This window comes from Heptranchias perlo, chromosome 17, assembly GCF_035084215.1.
Source record: "Heptranchias perlo isolate sHepPer1 chromosome 17, sHepPer1.hap1, whole genome shotgun sequence".
Classification (NCBI taxonomy): domain Eukaryota; kingdom Metazoa; phylum Chordata; class Chondrichthyes; order Hexanchiformes; family Hexanchidae; genus Heptranchias; species Heptranchias perlo.
This window is the reverse complement of record NC_090341.1, coordinates 7097950-7116785: the sequence shown is the minus strand read 5'-3', so window position 1 is coordinate 7116785 and position 18836 is coordinate 7097950. Positions and strand designations below refer to the sequence as shown.

The 18836-nt window shown below is 47.3% G+C and overlaps 1 protein-coding gene across 1 annotated transcript in view; it reads left to right on the top strand.

The window, feature by feature from the left end:
* The window catches only part of LOC137334354 (collagen alpha-1(VII) chain-like), a 299572-nt gene that overhangs the window by 49557 nt on the left and 231179 nt on the right, over positions 1–18836 (top strand). The window contains exons 10-11 of the mRNA XM_067999062.1: positions 12683–12838; positions 17616–17735. Of these exons, the coding sequence (XP_067855163.1) occupies positions 12683–12838; positions 17616–17735 (276 nt within the window). The remainder of the gene's footprint in view (positions 1–12682; positions 12839–17615; positions 17736–18836) is intronic.

Below are 18836 nucleotides of genomic sequence, written 5' to 3'. Positions count from 1 at the left end.
ATCTATCTATCCTGGTTATTGACCTCTTTGCTAAGGGAAATAGGTCCTTCCTATGGGGTTCCTGAAGGGGTTAACTCTTGGTGAGGTATGGGATTGGCGGAGCTTTGCCCAAATGGCTATTGTTCATGCCTAGTACCAGTAGGCTCTTGGACCAGGGAGGGAGCAACTGAACTTGACCTTATCCTCACCCACGTGCCCACTATTTGGAGCCATTAGATAATGAACTTGCTGTGATTGTACTCCGTGTAGCTCAAGGCTAATTGTCATGCTTCAGTTGCTAGCTCAGCACCCCATCCACCACCCTAAACATTCACTCCCTTCACCACCGGCGCACTGTGGCTGCAGTGTGTACCATCCACAGGATGCACTGCAGAAACTCGCCAAGGCGTCTTCGACAGCACCTCCCAAACCCGCGACCTCTACCACCTAGAAGGACAAGGGCAGCAGGCACATGGGAACAACACCACCTGCACGTTCTCCTCCAACGTTCCACACACCATCCCAACTTGGAAATATATCGCCGTTCCTTCAAAGTCGCTGGGTCAAAATCCTGGAACTCCCTTCCTAACAGCACTGTGGGAGAACCTTCACCACACGGACTGCAGCGGTTCAAGATGGCAGCTCACCACCACCTTCTCAAGGGCAATTAGGGATGGGCAATAAATGCCGGCCTTGCCAGCGACGCCCACATCCCATGAATGAATGAAAAAAAAAATTCTGATGGAAAGATATCGGCCCAGAAGTTGCTCGGAGCAGCGAACCAACAGTGCTCGCCCCTCCATAGATTTATACTCACCCACTAACATACTGCGGTCTTTACTGGGTGCACTTCCTCTAATAGGAAGCGGAGAATAGCCCAGCGTTAGCTCCAGCGAAGACAGGACCCATGGGAGAAGCGAGAGGGTCGATCTCTCCCCTCGAGCAATCAGATTGCAGCACTTTTGACACGCTGCGAACAGTTTCTGCAAGCTGGAATATAAACTCCAGGAAGTGAAAGGTACAACACCAAAATCATTTGTAAAAACAGCGAAAAAAGGAGAGGGTAAGAAATTCTCAAATTAAATGAAAGGGACGGAAGGAAAAAGTAAAAAAAAAAGTTTACATTTTTTAATTTAAATTTTTTTTTAATGACCAAAAACTATTTAAAAAAGGAGTAATGAGACTCCACATTTTTAAAAGTTAATTTTTAGTTGTTTAGCAGTCATTAATACTTACCGCGCTGTTAAAACTTAGTTTAGACCTGGTATTTTTAAGCATATCTGTTTTGTGGCGATATTAGTTACTTTCCAGCTGGGCAGAAGAGCAAGTTGGCGCTGGTCTATTGATTCCACTGATTCCAGCCGGCGATATCCCTTTAATGCGAAGCTGTCATATCACCAGCGAACCAGGAGGAGCACGTTCTGGATTTCCACGTTTGACTGCGCTTGTGTGAACTCCGGAACTTGCTGCTCGATTTCGCCACTAACAACGGAGAGCGCTGTTGAGCTCACCGTTCTTTTTTAAGCAATTTCTGGGCCATTAATTTCTGATTTGTAAAAGAAAATATTGTTCTTGAAGTGATGAATGATGGCTTGACATAAATCAAGGGGAAATTTATGGAAAGATAATGGGCCTCAGTCAAGGCACAGCTCCTTTTAAATGAGGAATGCCTCAGTTTCTCATCTGCGTACGATCAGCTTTTGCAGGTTCGGACTTAGTAACTCCAGAAAGTCAGTGTTGTCGGCCTCTTCACTGGTCGACAGAAAATTCTTCATCAAATCAACAGAAATGAAGGCCCCAGAGGGCATGGAAGCAGATTCAATAGTAACTTTCAAAAGAGAATTGAATATATACTTGAAAAGGAAAAAAAAATTGCAGGGCTATGGGGAAAGAGCTGGGGAGTGGGACTAATTTGATAGTTCTTTCAAAGAGCCAGCACAGGCAAGCTGGGCTGAATGGCCTCCTTCTGTGCTGCATGATTCTATGATTTCAAACAAAAAGTACACCGGTGTTAATTTGATTTTTTTTTTAAAGTGCATCCTGATGCACTTTGGGGATTACAGGTGCAAGTATTTCAATGTGGGATGAATGCGTTTGTCTTTGGAACCAGATCACAGATTAAAGGTGACTTTCTGTGGTTCGCTGAAAGCTGTAATTTTGTGGGAGAGATGCAATAGCTTTTCCTAATTTAAGGAAAGAGAAATTCTCTAAACATTAATTTCTATTCTGAAGCGAGATTAGCAGCTTTGTTTGCGGTTGGAGTGTTAGGAAACATAAAGGTGTCTGCATTTCTTGTCCACGTTTAAAGGCACTTGTCTTGTCCTGCGGCAAAGGCAGTGTTGCACTGCAGTGTGGGTCACGGCTTACTACAGGCCAATACCATAATGGTAGATGTCGCAAATCTGCAATATAACTTTTTTTGTATTTGGGCTGCCGAGATGAAAGGTCAAATTGCCAAGATTGAAAAAGAGCCAGAGAGAAGATGAGGTACCGCGTTAGAGAGGCCTAACTTAGGTTTTAAAAGCCTTTAAAGAAAAGAAAGAACTTGTATTTTATACAGCGCGTTTCATGACCTCAGGATGTCCCAAAGCGCTTTACAGCCAATTAAGTACTTTTGAAGTGCAGTCACTGTTGTGATGTGAGAAACGCAGCAGCCAATTTGTGCAAAGCAAGACCCCACAAACAACAATGTGATAATGACCAGATCATCTGTTTTTAGGGATGTTGGTTGAGGGATAAATATTGGCCCAGGACACCTGGGAGAACTCCCCTGCACTCCTTCAAAATAGTGCCATGGGATCTTTTACGTCCACCTGAGAGGGCAGACGAGGTCTCGGTTTAATGTCTCATCAGAAGGACGGCACCTCTGACAGTGCAGCACTCCCTCAGTACTGCACAGTAAGATTGCAGCAGGAAGGAATAGGTTGAGGGAATCAAGGAGTTCCAGAGTTTGGAGGTCCAGTAAAACAATGAATTTGAGCAGGAGATGTACAATGAATCATAGAATCATTACAGCACAGAAGGAGACCATTCGGCCCATCGAGCCTGCGCCAGCTCTTTATAAGAGCTATCCAGTTAGTCCCATTCCCCCGCCATAGAATCATAGAATCATTACGTAAGTCTGAATTTCAACACATTGATGATACAGAGGGGAGGGTGAGCAAGTAGGCCTTCAGTGTTCAGCAAGTTCGCGTTCTCCTGCCAGAGAGAATTCTGTGTTCAGAATTAATCTTTCTACGACAAATAACTGATCTCCAAACACATTCATTCAGTTAAATTACTTGGCCTTCAGTTTCTGCATTGGTCCGCCCGATCTAGGGTTGCCAACTCTGGTTGGGTGAATTCCTGGAGGTTTCATCACATGACCTCTCACCTCGAGCCGCCCCACAACCCACACTCCCGCCATTGGTCCTTCCTCTGGGCGCTCTGCCAATTGGAAAGGGGACGGACTCTTTGTTACCCCATTAGATTAATCTTGACTGTTAGTGAGACAGCCTTTTCCCCCCATCTCCGATATATTTATAACTAATAAATAAAAGTGTTCAAAGAAAATGGAAAAAACCCCACAATTTTGTCTAGTACCCCTATGATTTTTCTCCCACGTTTTTGCTCGCAACAGGGTCCTGGAGATTAACCTTCAATTCCTGGAGACTCCAGGACAATCCTGGAGAGTTGGCAACCCCTACCCTGCTCAGGCCTCTGACTAATATTGCAGTCGGCTCCAGGTGATGTCATCAGGACCCAATCTGCATATTTAACGAAGGACTTTGCTTCCTTCCTGCGGGGGTCCCACTCCCCTGCTCAAAAGGGCAGATTACGATCGGGACACGACAGGAAGGCAGCAGGATCAGAGGGGAGTAAGCGACTGCCCTCATTTTTACTTTCCGTCCGGGAGTGGGGGGAAGCTCTCTTTCTCATTGCCATCTATTTTGGCCCTCTTTTCCTCTCCCCTCCGCACTGCCACATCCTATCCGCTGCGTACTGCAGGCAGAATCTCCTGTTCTCGTGAGAATCCCTGCCCACACTATGCTAAGAAGGGAATCACCTTGCAGCAGGACGCAGGGATTGGCAGTGATTTATGTCACCAAATGCTGACTTCATTTGTGCGCAGAGCAATAACAGATGTGCCTTATAATAATAATTACTGTTAGTTATATGATAACATTACAAGAAAGGAGATCTTTTATATATATTATATACACATTTAAATAACACAGTCTGCCAGGTGAAGACTGGTAACTAACAATAGGCAGCCGCAGAGTGATGTCAAAAGAGATCAGTTCCATTGTCAGTAACAATAGCAGCCGTATTTCCTATTAGCATATCCTTCTATTCCTTTCTCCCTCATGCTTATTTAGCTCCCCTTAAATGCATCTATGCTATTCGCCTCAACAACGCCTTGTGGTAGCAAATTCCACATTCTAACCGCTCTCTGGGTAAAGAAGTTTCTCCCGTTGTGGAAAGGCTTTGGGGAGTCAGGAGGGGAGCCACACACTGCAGAATATCAGAATTCTCCAGCCTCTGATCTGCTCTAGCAGCTACCGAATTTATGTGTTTGGTCCAGTTGAGTTTCTGGTCAATGGTGAACCCCAGGATGGGGATGGTCATTGCTTGGCGGTTGTGTGGTGCAAATGCTACTTGCCACTTACCAGCCCAAGCCTGGATGTTGTCCCGGTCCTGCTGCATACGGGCACGGACTGCTTCACTATCTGAAGAATTGCGAATGGAGCCAAACACTGCGATCATCATCGAGCAGCCCCGCTTCTAACCTTATGATGGAGGGAAGGTCATTGATGAAGCAGCTGAAGATGGTTGAGGCTAGTGTCTTGCGCCGATACAATGATGTAATTACAGCATAATTATAGTAAAGCCTCCATTATCCTCAATCCAATACCCAACCTGCCGATTATCCACCAGCACTATTGCGGGACAAAGCCTGGTGTGAGCTCTCACCTCACTGCACAGTCCACCAACACGGATTTCTTCCTCTCTGACATGAGCACAGCATCTTGCATTCAAAGAGAGGCAGGAACTACCAAAACTTAACCATGGCTTCATTGGACAGTATTCTCCACTTCTGGCCAGCCAGCACTTTGGTTTGCTTGACTTTTATTGCCATTTTTGTTAGGCAAGGGTATTGAGGGAAACGGAACCAAGGCGGGCTAATAGAGTCGAGGTACAGCTCAGCTATGATCTAATTGAATGGCGGAACAGGCTCGAGGGGCTGAATGGCCTACTCCTGTTCCTATGTCCCATCACAAGGAATATGACAGGGCTGGTTTTCAACTCATAACTTAGGTGGGTGGAAGCTAACAGAACAGAGCATCTTCCCCAATCACTCTGGGTGCAATGAGGGGGGTGGGGTGTGAAATTGGTCTACACCAGTTACACAAAATGGGCCCATAGTGAATCGGCAGCCTGGTTTGCACTGCATCCGATTTTCTTGTTCATTGAAGTTAGATGCGCTGCCGATTCGCTATGGGCCTGTTTCGTGCTACTGGTGTGGACCAATTTCACCGTCAATGTGTGCGTTCATACAGAAGTGAGGTAGCTTATCAGTGGTGTTGTGAGGGCTCATATGTTACCAAATGGTTTGGGAGGAGGGGGAATTTCCTTTGTATCTCTCCTGTAGCTCCCTGGTCAGTGGCTCAGTTGGTAAGTGCCTAATTAGTTCATGGGATGTGGGTAAGGCTGGCCATTTATTGCCCGTTCCTAGTTGCCCTGAGAAGGTGACGGTGGGCCACCTTCTTGAACCGCTGCAGTCCTTATGGTTATGGTGTTCCCACGGTGCTGTTAGGCAGGGAATTTCAGGATTTTGACCCAGCGACGATAACGCATTGGTGAAATATGCCCAAGGTGTCGACCGGAACTGTTCAGACCAGGAAGGGCCTAGCTTGATCCCAGCTCTGCTCTGAGCTTGCTTAGCACAATGATAGTGATATGGTTAACATACGAAAATGATGGACAGGAAAAGTCCAGCTGGTCCATCCAGCCCTCCCCCCCATGGTTGTGCTGCCTTAAGCATCACAATACAGATACTCCCCACCCTCCCAGAGCCATGTTAGCTCCTGGGAGAGGTGGAAAAAACAGATTTAAAAAAAAACCCAGGCCAATTAGAGAGTAAAAAATGGAAAATTCCTCTCCGACCCTTTTCGGTGATTGACACTAGCCCAGGCAATCACATTGGGAAAAATGGGGAAAATCCACACTCGCTTTCCAATAATAGACCCATAATAGAGTCAATCCCTGGTGCCACCATTTAATTTGGTGATGAAAAATTAAATGGTGGCAACGGGGATTGACTCCGCCACAAAAAATGCGTATTTATATACTGACAATAAAGGTAGATCTTCAGGGGAGAATGTGTGTTCCATATATTTGCTTCCCCTGGTTGGTGGACACACCAACAGACTGGAGACCTGCCACTTACCCAGCTCACAGTGCCCTCTTGGTATCTGATGCCCCCTTTCTGATGCTGGTTTTGCAGCCCTCAGGCACACTTGTGTCTTCAATTAGACATTTTATTTCAAAGGGGAGTGGTGGGGGTGGGGGTGGGGACAGGTGTGCGGAGATAGAGAAGAGATTTGGAGTTTGTACTTAATGCACAGTAATTATTTTATGTTGAAAATCTTTTATCACTGCTATTGGAGGGTGACTGAAAACGGGCCAAGAAATGCACTGGATCTCGACCAGGTGGCAGGCAGACTGTGCAATTCCTAACTCTGATGTTGTATTAAAGAGCGATTAAACCAAGGACTGGATGCAAATACCGCCTTTCACCCCTGGGTGCTGGGTTCAAATCCTGCCTGGATTAATGGGAGAAAGATCCCTATCAACCCTGGTTCAATGAGGAGTGTAGAAGAGCATGCCAGGAGCAGCACCAGGTGTACCTAAAAATGAGGTGCCAACCTGGTGAAGCTACAACACAGGACTACAAGCATGCTAAACAGCGGAAGCAGCAAGCTATAGACGGAGCTAAGCGATTCCACAACCAACGGATCAGATCAAAGCTCTGCAGTCCTGCCACATCCAGTTATGAATGGTGTGGACAATTAAACAAATAATGGGAGGAGGAAGCTCCGTGAACATCCCCATCCTCAATGATGGCAGAGCCCAGCACGTGAGTGTAAAAGACAAGGCAGAAGCGTTTGCAACCATCTTCAGCCAGAAGTGCCGAGTGGATGATCCATCTCGGCCTCCTCCTGAGATCCCTACCATCACAGAAGCCAGTCTTCAGCTAATTCGATTCACTCCATGTGATATCAAGGAACGGCTGAGTGCACTGGATACAGCAAAGGGTATAAGCCCCGACAACATCCCAGCTGTAGTGCTGAAGACTTGTGCTCCAGAACTAGCCGCACCTCTAGCCACACTAGTCCAGTACAGCTACAACACTGGCATCCACCCGACAAAGTGGAAAATTACCCAGGTATGTCCTGTCTATAAAAAGCAGGACAAATCCAATCTGGCCAATTACCGCCCCATCAGTCTACTCTCAATCATCAGCAAAGTGATGGAAGGTGTTGTCGACAGTGCTATCAAGCAGCACTTACTCACCAATAACCTGCTCACCAATGCTCAGTTCGGTGAGCTCACTCGGCTCCAGATCTCATTACAGCTTTGGTCCAAACATGGACAAAAGAGCTGAATTCCAGAGGTGAGGTGAGAGTGACTGCCCTTGACATCAAGGCAGCATTTGACCGAGTGCCGCGTCAAGGAGCCCTAGTAAAATTGAAGTCAATGGGAATCAGGGAAAACTCTCCAGTGGCTGGAGTCATACCTAGCACAAAGGAAGATGATAGTGGTTGTTGGAGGCCAATCATCTCAGCCCCAGGACATTGCTGCAGGAGTTCCTCAGGGCAGTGTCCTAGGCCCAACCATCTTCAGCTGCTTCATCAATGACCTTCCCTCCATCATAAGGTCAGAAATGGGGCTGTTTGCTGATGATTGCACAGTGTTCAGTTCCGTCCGCAACCCCTCAGATAATGAAGCAGTCCGTGCCCGCATGCAGCGATACCCGGACAACATCCAGGCTTGGGCTGATAAGTGGCAAGTAACATTCGCGCCAGGCAATGACCATCTCCAACAAGAGAGAGTCTAACCACCTCCCCTTGAGATTCAATGGCATTACCATCGCCGAATCCCCCATCATCAACATCCTGAGGGTCACCATTGACCAGAAACTTAACTGGACCAGCCACATAAATACTGTGGCTACAAAAGTAGGTCAGAGGCTGGGTATTCTGTGGTGAGTGACTCACCTCCTGACTCCCCAAAGACTTTCCACCATCTACAAGGCACAAGTCAGAGTGTGATGGAATACTCTCCACTCGCCTGGATGACTCAAGAAACTCGACACCATCCAGGACAAAGCAGCCCGCTTGATTGGCACCCCCTTCACCACCCTAAACATTCACTCCCTCCACCACTGGTGCACCGTGGCTGCAGTGTGTACCATCCACAGGATGCACTGCAGCAACTCGCCAAGGCTTCTTCGACAGCACCTCCCAAACCCGCGAGCTCCACCACCGAGAAGGACAAGGGCAGCAGGTACATGGGAACAACACCACCTGCACGCTCCCCTCCAAGTCACACAACATCCTGACTTGGAAATATATCGCCGGTCCTTCATCGTCGCTGGGTCAAAATTCTGGAACTCCCTTCCTAACAGCACTGTGGGAGAACCTTCACCACACGGACTGCAGCGGTTCAAGATGGCGGCTCACCACCGCCTTCTCAAGGGCAATTAATGCTGGCCTTGCCAGCGACGCCCACAACCCATGAAGGAATAAAAAAAAAGTTTCCACTGTTGGCCATTTTGCTTCGAGTTTCTTAATGTGTTGTTGTTCGCACCTCTTCGGTCTTGAATGGACAGGCACTTCACCAGGTCTGTTGTCAGGTTCTCCAATCCATCCAAGTTGACTGAGCAGTAGGAAATGGTCTACTTCAAGGTGCCTTTATAGTTCTTTTGATGTACTGTGATCCGTTTGGCACTCTTCAGCACACCATAGAAAAAGATAAAGAAAGACTTACAGTTATGTAGTGCCTCTGGATATCCCAAAGCACTTTGCAGCCAATGAAATACTTTTGAAGAGTAGCCACTGTCGTTACATAGGAAACGCAGCAGCCAATTCGCACGCAGCAAGGTCCCACAAACAGCAATGTGATAACGACCAGATAATGTGTTTTGGCGATAAATATCAGGCAGGACTCCCCTGCTCTTCTTCGAAATAGTGGCCGTGGGATCTTTTACAACCACTTGAGAGGGAAGACGGGGCTTTGGTTTAACTTCTCATCCGAAAGACTGCACCTCCGACAGTGCAGCACTCCCTCAGTACTGCTCTGGAGCGTCAGCCTGGATTTTGTGTTCAAGTCTCTGGAGTGGGGCTTGAGCTCACAGCCTTCTGACCCAGAGGCATGAGTGCTGCCCGCTGAGCCACAGCGACCTTGTATCGGTGCAACAAAGCAGCCTGGACACCGGCAGGCTCCATTTGTCGTCAGCTAGTTGACTAGTACGATTAACGTGTTGACCTGTTGAGTCCCATCGTTGGCATATTTATATTACAGGCGTCGTCCCCAATGAGAGCCCCTGACCTCGGCGGCAGTGATGTCATGTAAACGGGGTGGCTGGGAGTGTTCTTTCAGCGGGCACACTCCGTGGGCGGCAAACGTAAACAGCTGGCGCTGGCTCTCCCTTCTCGGTCTGGTTCAGCTCGCCTTCACAAGACAGCAGCGTCGCTTCTGCATTGCTGTCCGACATGGATCTCTCCTTGTAGTTTTCCTTACCAGGGGTATTCTCATCAAGGATTACGTTTCCCCTGCTGGTGCTGATGAGGCATCCAGATAGTTAAGCGGAAATAATTTGTGATCCAGAAAGGGGTATAACAGTAAGTGTTTCTCCTGGTCGTCTTTCCTCCTGTCGAAAGCACGGGGAGCAGTGAAATTGGCACGTGTTAATGAGGCGTGCTAAATCTCGATACGATTTTAATTAAATCTGCTCTGCTTGCTGAATTCCAAATATGCTGGAATCAAAACTCACCCCACAGTCTTATAAACTTTGCAGGTTCAGTCACAAAGTTAGCTCCTAACCTCTAAATGCCTATTCCTATCACCTTTTTTCTTGCACCTTCGTTATCAAAACTAATCACACCATCTCCTACTGTCGCCGAACCTCAAAAGGGTGCGATTCTTCACCTCCCCGGCTCGGTTAATCGACAGGCTTTTCAAACCCAAGCTTGGTGTCTCAACTCCTCTGCTCTTTCCAAGGTTTGCCGATGCCCTGGCCTTGGGCCCTTGGCCAGGATTTCTCAATTCAAAAGAATTAACGTGACGCTCTGTGGATCAGAGTGAATAACTGTGCGTGGACGGCTGAGAGTGCAGCATTCTTTGTTAAATCTTGCTGAGGGAACATAGGAGCAGGAGTAGGCCATTCAGCCCCTCGGGCCTGTTCTGCCATTCAATTAAATCATGGCTGATCTGTATCTTAACTCCATCTACCCGCCTTGATTCCATAACCCTTAATACCCTTGTCTAACAAAAATCTATCAATCTCAGTTTTGAAATTTTCAATTGACCCCCAGCCTCCACTGCTTTTTTTGGGGGAGAGAGTTCCAGATTTCCACTACCCTTTGTGTGAAGAAGTGCTTCCTGACTTCACCCCTGAATGGCCTGGCTCTAATTTTCAACCCAAATAGTAAGTGCCCCTGTTTGCCAGGGATGGGATGTAGGTTCTGATTTGATGTGTTAGTTGTGGACCATTCACTCGGAGGGGTTCGGAGGGTTCCCATCAGTTGCTGCCAATGTCCACAAGCACTGGACTCTCATTACTAAACAGCAGGGCCGTCACAAGGTTGTTTTGATAGCTTGCTTTAGTAACTAAAATAAAACCATGTTCCGCTGGCTTGCTCTCCCATTTCTTTTTATGGAAAATGCTTTTTAGATTTCTGCAGTGTGGTTTTTATTTTTGTCTCAGTTTTTGGTCCCTTCTGCCCTGAAGGCACTGACTCGTAGACGCTGGCAGCTCTCCCAATCACCCATTCTTCATTTCACATCTGAGCCCAGGCAGTGAGTGCTGGCAGGCTATTTGACTAAGGAAGGCATCACTGCCAATTTTGATCCTTCGTGTGGGAGACGATTATTTTTTTTTCTCTCGTGCTAAATAAGGGCGACCTGGTTGGTGCCGTTTGAGCATTACGTTTGAAGTTATCCACCTCTTGAGGTTTTATCCGCTGCAGTCCGTAGCACCAAACTGCCCAGAAACTCCCAAAAAGACAACATTGGCTCTCTCTCAGAGAGAATCTGTGAGACTGTTAGTACAGTTAGAAAGAAAAGAAAGACTTGCATTTATATAGCGCCTTTCACCACCTCAGGACGTCCCAAAGCGCTTTACAGCTAATTAAGTACTTTTGAAGTGCAGTCACTGTTGTAATGCAGGAAATGCGGCAGCCAATTTGCGCACAGCAAGGTGGTAATGACCAGGTCATCTGTTTTAGTGATGTTGGTTGAGGGATAAACACTGGCCGGGACACCGGGGAGAATTCCCGTGCTCCTCTTCGAAATAGTGCCGTGGGATCTTTAATGTCCACCCGAGAGGGCAGACGGATGTAAAATTTGGGGCCTTGGTTTAACATCTCGTCCAAAAGACGGCACTCTCCGATAGTGCAGCAGTCCCTCAGTACCACACTGAAGTGTTGGCCTGGATTTTGTGCTCAAATCTCTGGCGGTGGAGCTTGAACCCATGACCTTCTAACTGAGAGGCGAGAATGCTGCCCACTGAGCCACAGCTGATACCAGTTGGGTATATTCTTCTGTTAGCTGCACTCTTGGGGCAGAATAGAAAGCTTTATTTGCTGTGCAAGTCATCCTGACCTGGAACTCAGTACCAGAAGTAAAAAGTGCACCAGCCCTGACATCCCTTATCTTTATGAGCATAATAACATTACAGTAAGGAAGAAACAAATCTGCTGTGTATAATAAAAAGCCCACTCCCCCAAATAACTCAACTGATATATTTGTTGCAGAACTGAGCCATTCAGACCAGAAAGCTCCCTCGCTTTCAATCCTCTAAATGCACTGAGATAGCTGATCTCAGTTAGGAAGCATTGTTGGGGGGGCATGGGGTGTACTCGGGGCTCTGGGCGAGAGTCAGGCAAAGTCAGCTGGGGTTATTTTTGTTAGGCTAAGGGTATTAAGGGTTACGGAACCAAGATGGGTAGATGGAGTTGAGATACACATCGGCCATGATCGCATTGAATGGCGGAACAGGCTCGAGGGGCTGAATGGCCTGCTCCTGTTCCTAAGTTCCCTCTCCCGATCACTACCCAGTGACCCCTGCTGGAAAGCGTGGAGGTTGGGGGGTGGGGATAGGCTCGGGCTTGGCGGTGAAGCCTTCCATGGTCAAATATCCGGCTGGCGCTGCCTGGGCTTGCACGTGAAGAACGGCCACTTGCACAAGGTAATGGGCGGTGGCCCGTTCCCCAGCAAGAGGAGGGGTTAATAATGGAAAATTGAAATGAAATCTGGCAGGCCAATAAAACTTACTGTAATCACACAACTGTGTAAGTTGTAAAAACATATATGAAAGATACTACTTCTATACTGGGTTTTACAGTAAATGCCTTAAAATACAATCCGACAATGACATTAAATCGATTCATTTTTTTTTTTCCCTGGCTTGTCAAACCCCCCCCCCACCTCCCGACAGGAGACGCAGACACACAGCTGGAGGAGAAGACCCTGAGTGCGAACGCTGCCTCTTTTAACCTCCAGGAGCTGTTACCGGATACAGAGTACATCATCACCATCCACCCCATCTACCCGCGCAACACAGCAGCGCCGACCTCAATCTCTGGCAAGACATGTAAGTACCCGCAGCCCCGGCAGCTGCCTCCAAGAGAGGGCGAGCATGTCCCGACAGCCCCTCGACATGCTTCAGATGTCTGTAACTGTCGCTGGACCTCCCAACACTGTGTGAGTGTGTCTGTGGGTGATTGCTATCTTTAAGACGATTTGTGTGTCGAGATTATCAAGGGTGATGTGTGTGTGTGTGTGTGTGTGTGTGTGTGTGTGACTGTTTTATATAGATACATCCAGTGTTAAATTGCTTCCTTCCACCCTATAGAGCTTTCTTACACAGCATAGAAGGAGGCCATTTGGCCCATCGTGCTTGTGCCGGCTCTTCGAAAGAGCTAGCCAATTAGTCCCACTCCCCTGCTCTTTCCTCTTAGCCCTGCACATCTTTCCTTTTCACGTATGTATCCCATTCTCTTTTCAAAGTTACTGTTGAATCTGCTTCCACCACCCTTTCAGGCAGTGCGTTCCAGATTACAACAAATCGCTTAGTAAAAACATTTCTCCTCATCTCCCCCCTGGCTTTTTTGACAATTATCTTAAATCTGTGTCGCCTGGTTACCGACCCTATTGCCAGTGGAAACAGTTTCTCCCTATCTGCCCCTCATAATTTTGAACACCTCTGTCAAATCTCTCTTTAACCTTCTTTGCTCCACACAACTGAATTCGCTCATCCCTGGTACCATTCTGGTAAATTTCCTCTGCACGCTCTCCAAGGCCTTGACATCCTTTCCAAAGTGCGGTGCCCAGAATTGGCCACAATACTCCAGCTGGGGCCTAACCAGTGTTTTATAAAGGTTTAGCGTAACTTCCTTGATTTTGTACTTGATGCCTCTATCTATAAAGCCAAGGATCCCGTGTGCTTTTTTTTTTCTTCTTAAAGATTATCTCTCCTAGTCCATATCCATCCTGCAATACTCTCCCCTGCAAGTGCCGTGTACGATGCCATGGATGCAGGGAGCCGTCTAGTACCTCACCCACGTGGTGTTCTTAATGTGGACAGTTAGCGTTGGTCGATGGGGGAACCTCCTGTCCGGACCTGTTCTCCTCGTGTTCTCGCCTACACGTTCCAGCAGGGTTCGCTGGAGAGCAATCAAGAGCAGAATGCCTTCAAAACGATGGTTGTCACTTCAGGCACAAAATAACCTTCCAACAGTTCACTTGAAGTGGGTCACAGCTATAATGAGGAGATCCTATTGAATAGCGGGCGATGCACAGCAATTGTGGGGCTTGATTGACCTCCCCTTTGGCTCCACCTGCCTCCCTATGGCAAGAAGGGGCTTAGAGGGATAAATTATGAGGATAGATTGCATAAACTTGGCTTGTATTTCCCTTGATTATAGAAGATTGAGGGGTGATCTGATTGAGGCGTTTGAAATGTTAAAAGGATTCAATAGGGTAGATACGGAGAAATAAGAGCCAGGCCATTTAGGAGGGAAGTCAGGAAGCACTTTTTCACACAAAGGGTAGTGGAAATCTGGAACTCTCTCCCCCAAAAGGCTGTGGATGCTGGGGGACAATTGGAGCTTTCAAGACTGAGATCGATAGATTTTTGTTAGGAAAGGGTATCAAGGGATATGGAGCTAAAGCAAGTAAATCAGCCGTGATTTAATTAAATGGTGGAGCAGACTAGAGGGGCTGAATGGCCAACTTCTGTTCCTATGTTCCTAAGGAGACCCATCTCTGCTTGTCGGCTTCATCTGCACGGCACAGATCCATGTATGAATCCATGTCTCGTTGCTCCCCGTAGAAATTAGCAATGTTGTGAGAGAATTTTTTTTTGTTTACACCAATCCCTCTTGTAGGATCAAGAAAGCTCAGTAAACATTCGAGGTTGAGCCTGTAGGGTTTTTACAGTAGGACTGAGTGTGTAGAGTTGCCACCTTCTACCCAAAACTGGGCAACATAGGGGCATGACTGGGGTGGGCAGCATTTGTTCTCAAGATGTGGGCACCACCGGCAAAGCCACATTTACTGCCCTAGAGGGTATTAAGAGTCAAACATTTTGGTTGAGACTGGAGTCCTGTGTAGGCCAGTTCAAGTAGAGGAGCCAAGTTCCCTTCCCTGCGGGGCATTGGGTTTTTACAGCTTCATGAACTAATTGAATGGCGGAGCAGGCTCAAGGGGCTGAATGGCCTCCCCCTGTTCCTATGTTCATGGGGCTGGCCTACACTTACCAGATTTATTGAATTCAATTTCATAATTTACCATGGTGGGATTAGGAACTTGTGACATCTGGGTTACTAGTCTATTACTATAACCATTTCATTACCATACCCCAGGCTTGCTTTACTGCTGATGAAAATTAATTGACAACATTAATAGCTAACTTAATAACAACATCAGAGTGGAAAGACTCTCACTTTTGTTTTTAAAATGAGAATTTTGGAAGGCTGGTTTACATTTTACAAGTTTCCAGAAAGAACGCTCAAAAACTGGACTGTGGTTCAAGAATGGAGAGCTGGCAAACCTGCGGGAAAGAGGGGGCACAGGAGGGCAGCTAGGGTCTGGACTTAACACGAGATGGATGGTATTTAACATGAGCTGACTCTTTTAGTGAGGTAGCCTCTGTGCTCAAAATGCAATGAGCACTAAAATGTTTTGGATGGAATCTTGTGCTCTACTTACTTCTGACTCAATGGGCCTCTTTCAAAGGGGCCACTCCGTATTGACCAGAGAACACGTGGACAACCAATCGCATTCTCCTGATACTTTACACTGACTTGTTTGACCAGTTTGATTATAAATCTGAATAAGTTCGATGTCTGAAGTAGCCCCATTGCCCCTCCCACGCCACCCTGACGTGTGGGGATCATGAACCGAATCTTTCTTGGAAAAAAGTGCCAAGGCTGACACCTGGTGGAAGCTTCTAGAATGAGAATCTGATTTGGTTGCTGAATTATGTCAAGTGCCCGTGTTGTGCATACTTTTTTTCTGCCACATTCCCCCATTCCCTTCTTTTTTTTTCCTTCGAGCATGGGTTCCTCACCCGCGATCTCTGCTGGCCATCTATGGCGCCCAGCCCTCCTGCAGTGCTGCTGTATTGACGGTGACTTTGGGCTACCCCAGGGTGGCCCAGACTGGGGTGACTTTCCCTCCCCGCCTGCCTGTCCTCCCTGTGGGAAGCACCTCGTTTTTTCTCACTGCCTCTCACAACAGCAGGGCTGAGATCAGGCACTCAGCCTCAGACCCACTCCGCTATGGCATGTCATTGTCTACACTGTCACCCCTCCACCTTGACACTCTCCTGGTGGGTTAGTGAGCAAATAAATGCACCACATGCTCCGTTACTGGGCCTTTCAGACCAGGAATGTCCCAGATTCACTGAGAACATCATTTTTCGGAAAAGGGAAGCAAGTCCATCCTTTGTTCTCAGATTTCTCAATCCCAGAAATACATCTAGTTGCTTTTTTTCAACCCATTTTTTTTACTCGCTACACTCCTCCCGTCTAAAATTGGTTCCCCAAACCATTTTGCCTTGTCACCTCCCTACCTGCCTTCAAAAGCCTCTCACAAACCTTTCATAGCAACATAGGAACAGGAGTAGGCCATTCAGCCCCTCGTGCCTGCTCTGCCATTTGATAAGATCATGGCTGATCTGTGATCTAACTCCATATACCTGCCTTTGGCCCATATCCCTCAATACCTTTGGTTGCCAAAAAGCTATCTATCTCAGATTTAAATTTAGCAATTGAGCTAGTATCAATTGCCATTTGCGGAAGAGAATTCCAAACTTCTACCACCCTTTGTGTGTAGAAATGTTTTCTAATCTCACTCCTGAAAGGTCTGGCTCTAATTTTTAGACTGTGCCCCCTACTCCTAGAATCCCCAACCAGTGGAAATAGCTTCTCTCTATCCACCCTATCCGTTCCCCTTAATATCTTATAAACTTCGATCAGATCACCCCTTAACCTTCTTAACTCCAGAGAATACAACCCCAATTTGTGTAATCTCTCCTCGTAACTTTGCCATTGTTGACCTCCTAAATTTTCCCTCCATTTTCCTGCTTGGAGTCCATCTTGTTACGTACTCTGAGACGTTTTACTTCATCTGGCGATCTCTATGGAAATGTAGTGTTGTTGTTTGTTCTTGTTGTAGTAGTCGAATTACATAAAATGACATCGAAATTACAGCACAGAAACAGGCCATTCGGCCCATCTGGTCCATGCTGGTGTTTATGCTCCACACAAGCCTCCTCCCACCCTACTCCATCTCACCCTATCAGCATATCCTTCTATTCCTTCCTCCTTGATGTAATTATCTAGCTTCCCCTGAAAGGCATCTATGCTTTTCGCCTCAGCTACTCCTTGCGGTAACAAATTCCACATTCTAACCACTCTCCGGGTAAAGAAGTTTCTCCTGAATTCCTTATTGGATTTATTAGTGACTATCTTATATTTATGACCTCTAATTTTGGTCTCCCCCACACGTGGAAACATCTCCATATCAAACTCCTTTATAAGCAGCAATAGTAATGGTAGTAGTACTGGTAGTAGTAATACTAATATCGGTGGTAGTAATAGTCCTAGTGTAAGAATAGTGGTAGTACTAGTAGTGGTAACTGATGTGCTCATATGGGCATAAAAGCAGATGAATACTGAACCAGGAAGGGAGAGGTTAGGAGGGGAGACCAAAAGCTTGGATCTTAGATCTTGGGTTTTGAGGAAGTTCTTAAAAGGAGGAGAGAGAGAGGTGGAAAAGCGGAGGAGTTTAGGGAGGGAATTCTAGACAGTAGGACCCAGGTGGCCAGAAAGTAAAATAAAATCAAACCTGCTTTGTGCTTTCAGTGCCTCTCGAATCGGTACAGCAACTGACCGTTCAAAACGTGACTCCGCAGAGCACGCGAGTCACGTGGAGAGGGGTGATTGGAGCTTCAGGCTACCGACTGAAATGGGGCCCATCTACAGGTGAGAATATCCGACGAGACCCAGGTACCGAAGAGAAAATCCTCCTCCTCTTTGTTAATCAAGCGGCTCAGAGAAAACGGTCAGACCTGGTTGCCCAGCTCCTGATCATTATCCAGTGAGCCCGGCTGGAAAGCAATGGGATTAGGGCATGCCGGCGATGCCCATGTGGTCGAATAGCCCACCGGCACTTGCTGTCTGCGCTTCACCGATGAAGGATGCCAGTTGGGTAACGTACCCACGCCAGACTCAGCTCCACCAGGATAGGAGGGGGTATAAAATCGGACGGACGGGAGTGGGGTGGAGGTGGGGGGAGGGGGGGAGTGGAAATTCTGCCTGAAGTGGGCCACTTTGATCAGCCTGTTAAACACCAAAGAATTCCCTTTAACCAAGTTACACATTTGTGAGGAGGATAAAATGACACAAAAAATGCCAACGGAGAGGAAATAATGCTTCTGCTTTTTGAGCATTGAGACTTAGAACTTTCGAGTCTTTACTTTCCAGTTTAAAAATAGCAATCTGAGCCCAGAATACCAAAGCTTCATTGTTTGATGAAAGGCTGCGTGAGCCTAGAGTTGGCACAAAATCCAGAGAGGCCTATTCAGGCCATCGTTGAGTTTTAAAACTGGAATGTTGCTCCTCCAGCTCCTTCTCGCACAAGGGAAGCAAAACCTTTGTACTCAGAATACAGGCCCTTTTGTCCTGTTAAACAAAGGCCGCGTCTCCTTCATCGTCTCTGGTCAGTCACACCGGTGGGATTCAATGGCAGCTACATTCCCGCCAATTTTCCCCCTTCCAGCCGGGGTACAGTTCCACGGTGTAGGTCACCCTTTGGCACTTCACCGAATTTGCCTCACGCGGGAGCTGTAACTCGCCCCAAGTCCCGTTAACCCATCGACCCCTGCGCTCGCTGACCTACATTGGCTCCCGGTCTGGCAAAGCCTCGATTTTTAAATTCTCGTCACTGTTTTCAAAACCCTCATTGGCCTCGCCCCCTCCCTATCTCTGTAAACTCCTCCAGCCCTACAACCCTCCGAGATCTCTGCGCTCCTCCAATTCTGGCCTCTTGCTCATCCCTGATTTTCAGCGCTCCACCGTTGGCGG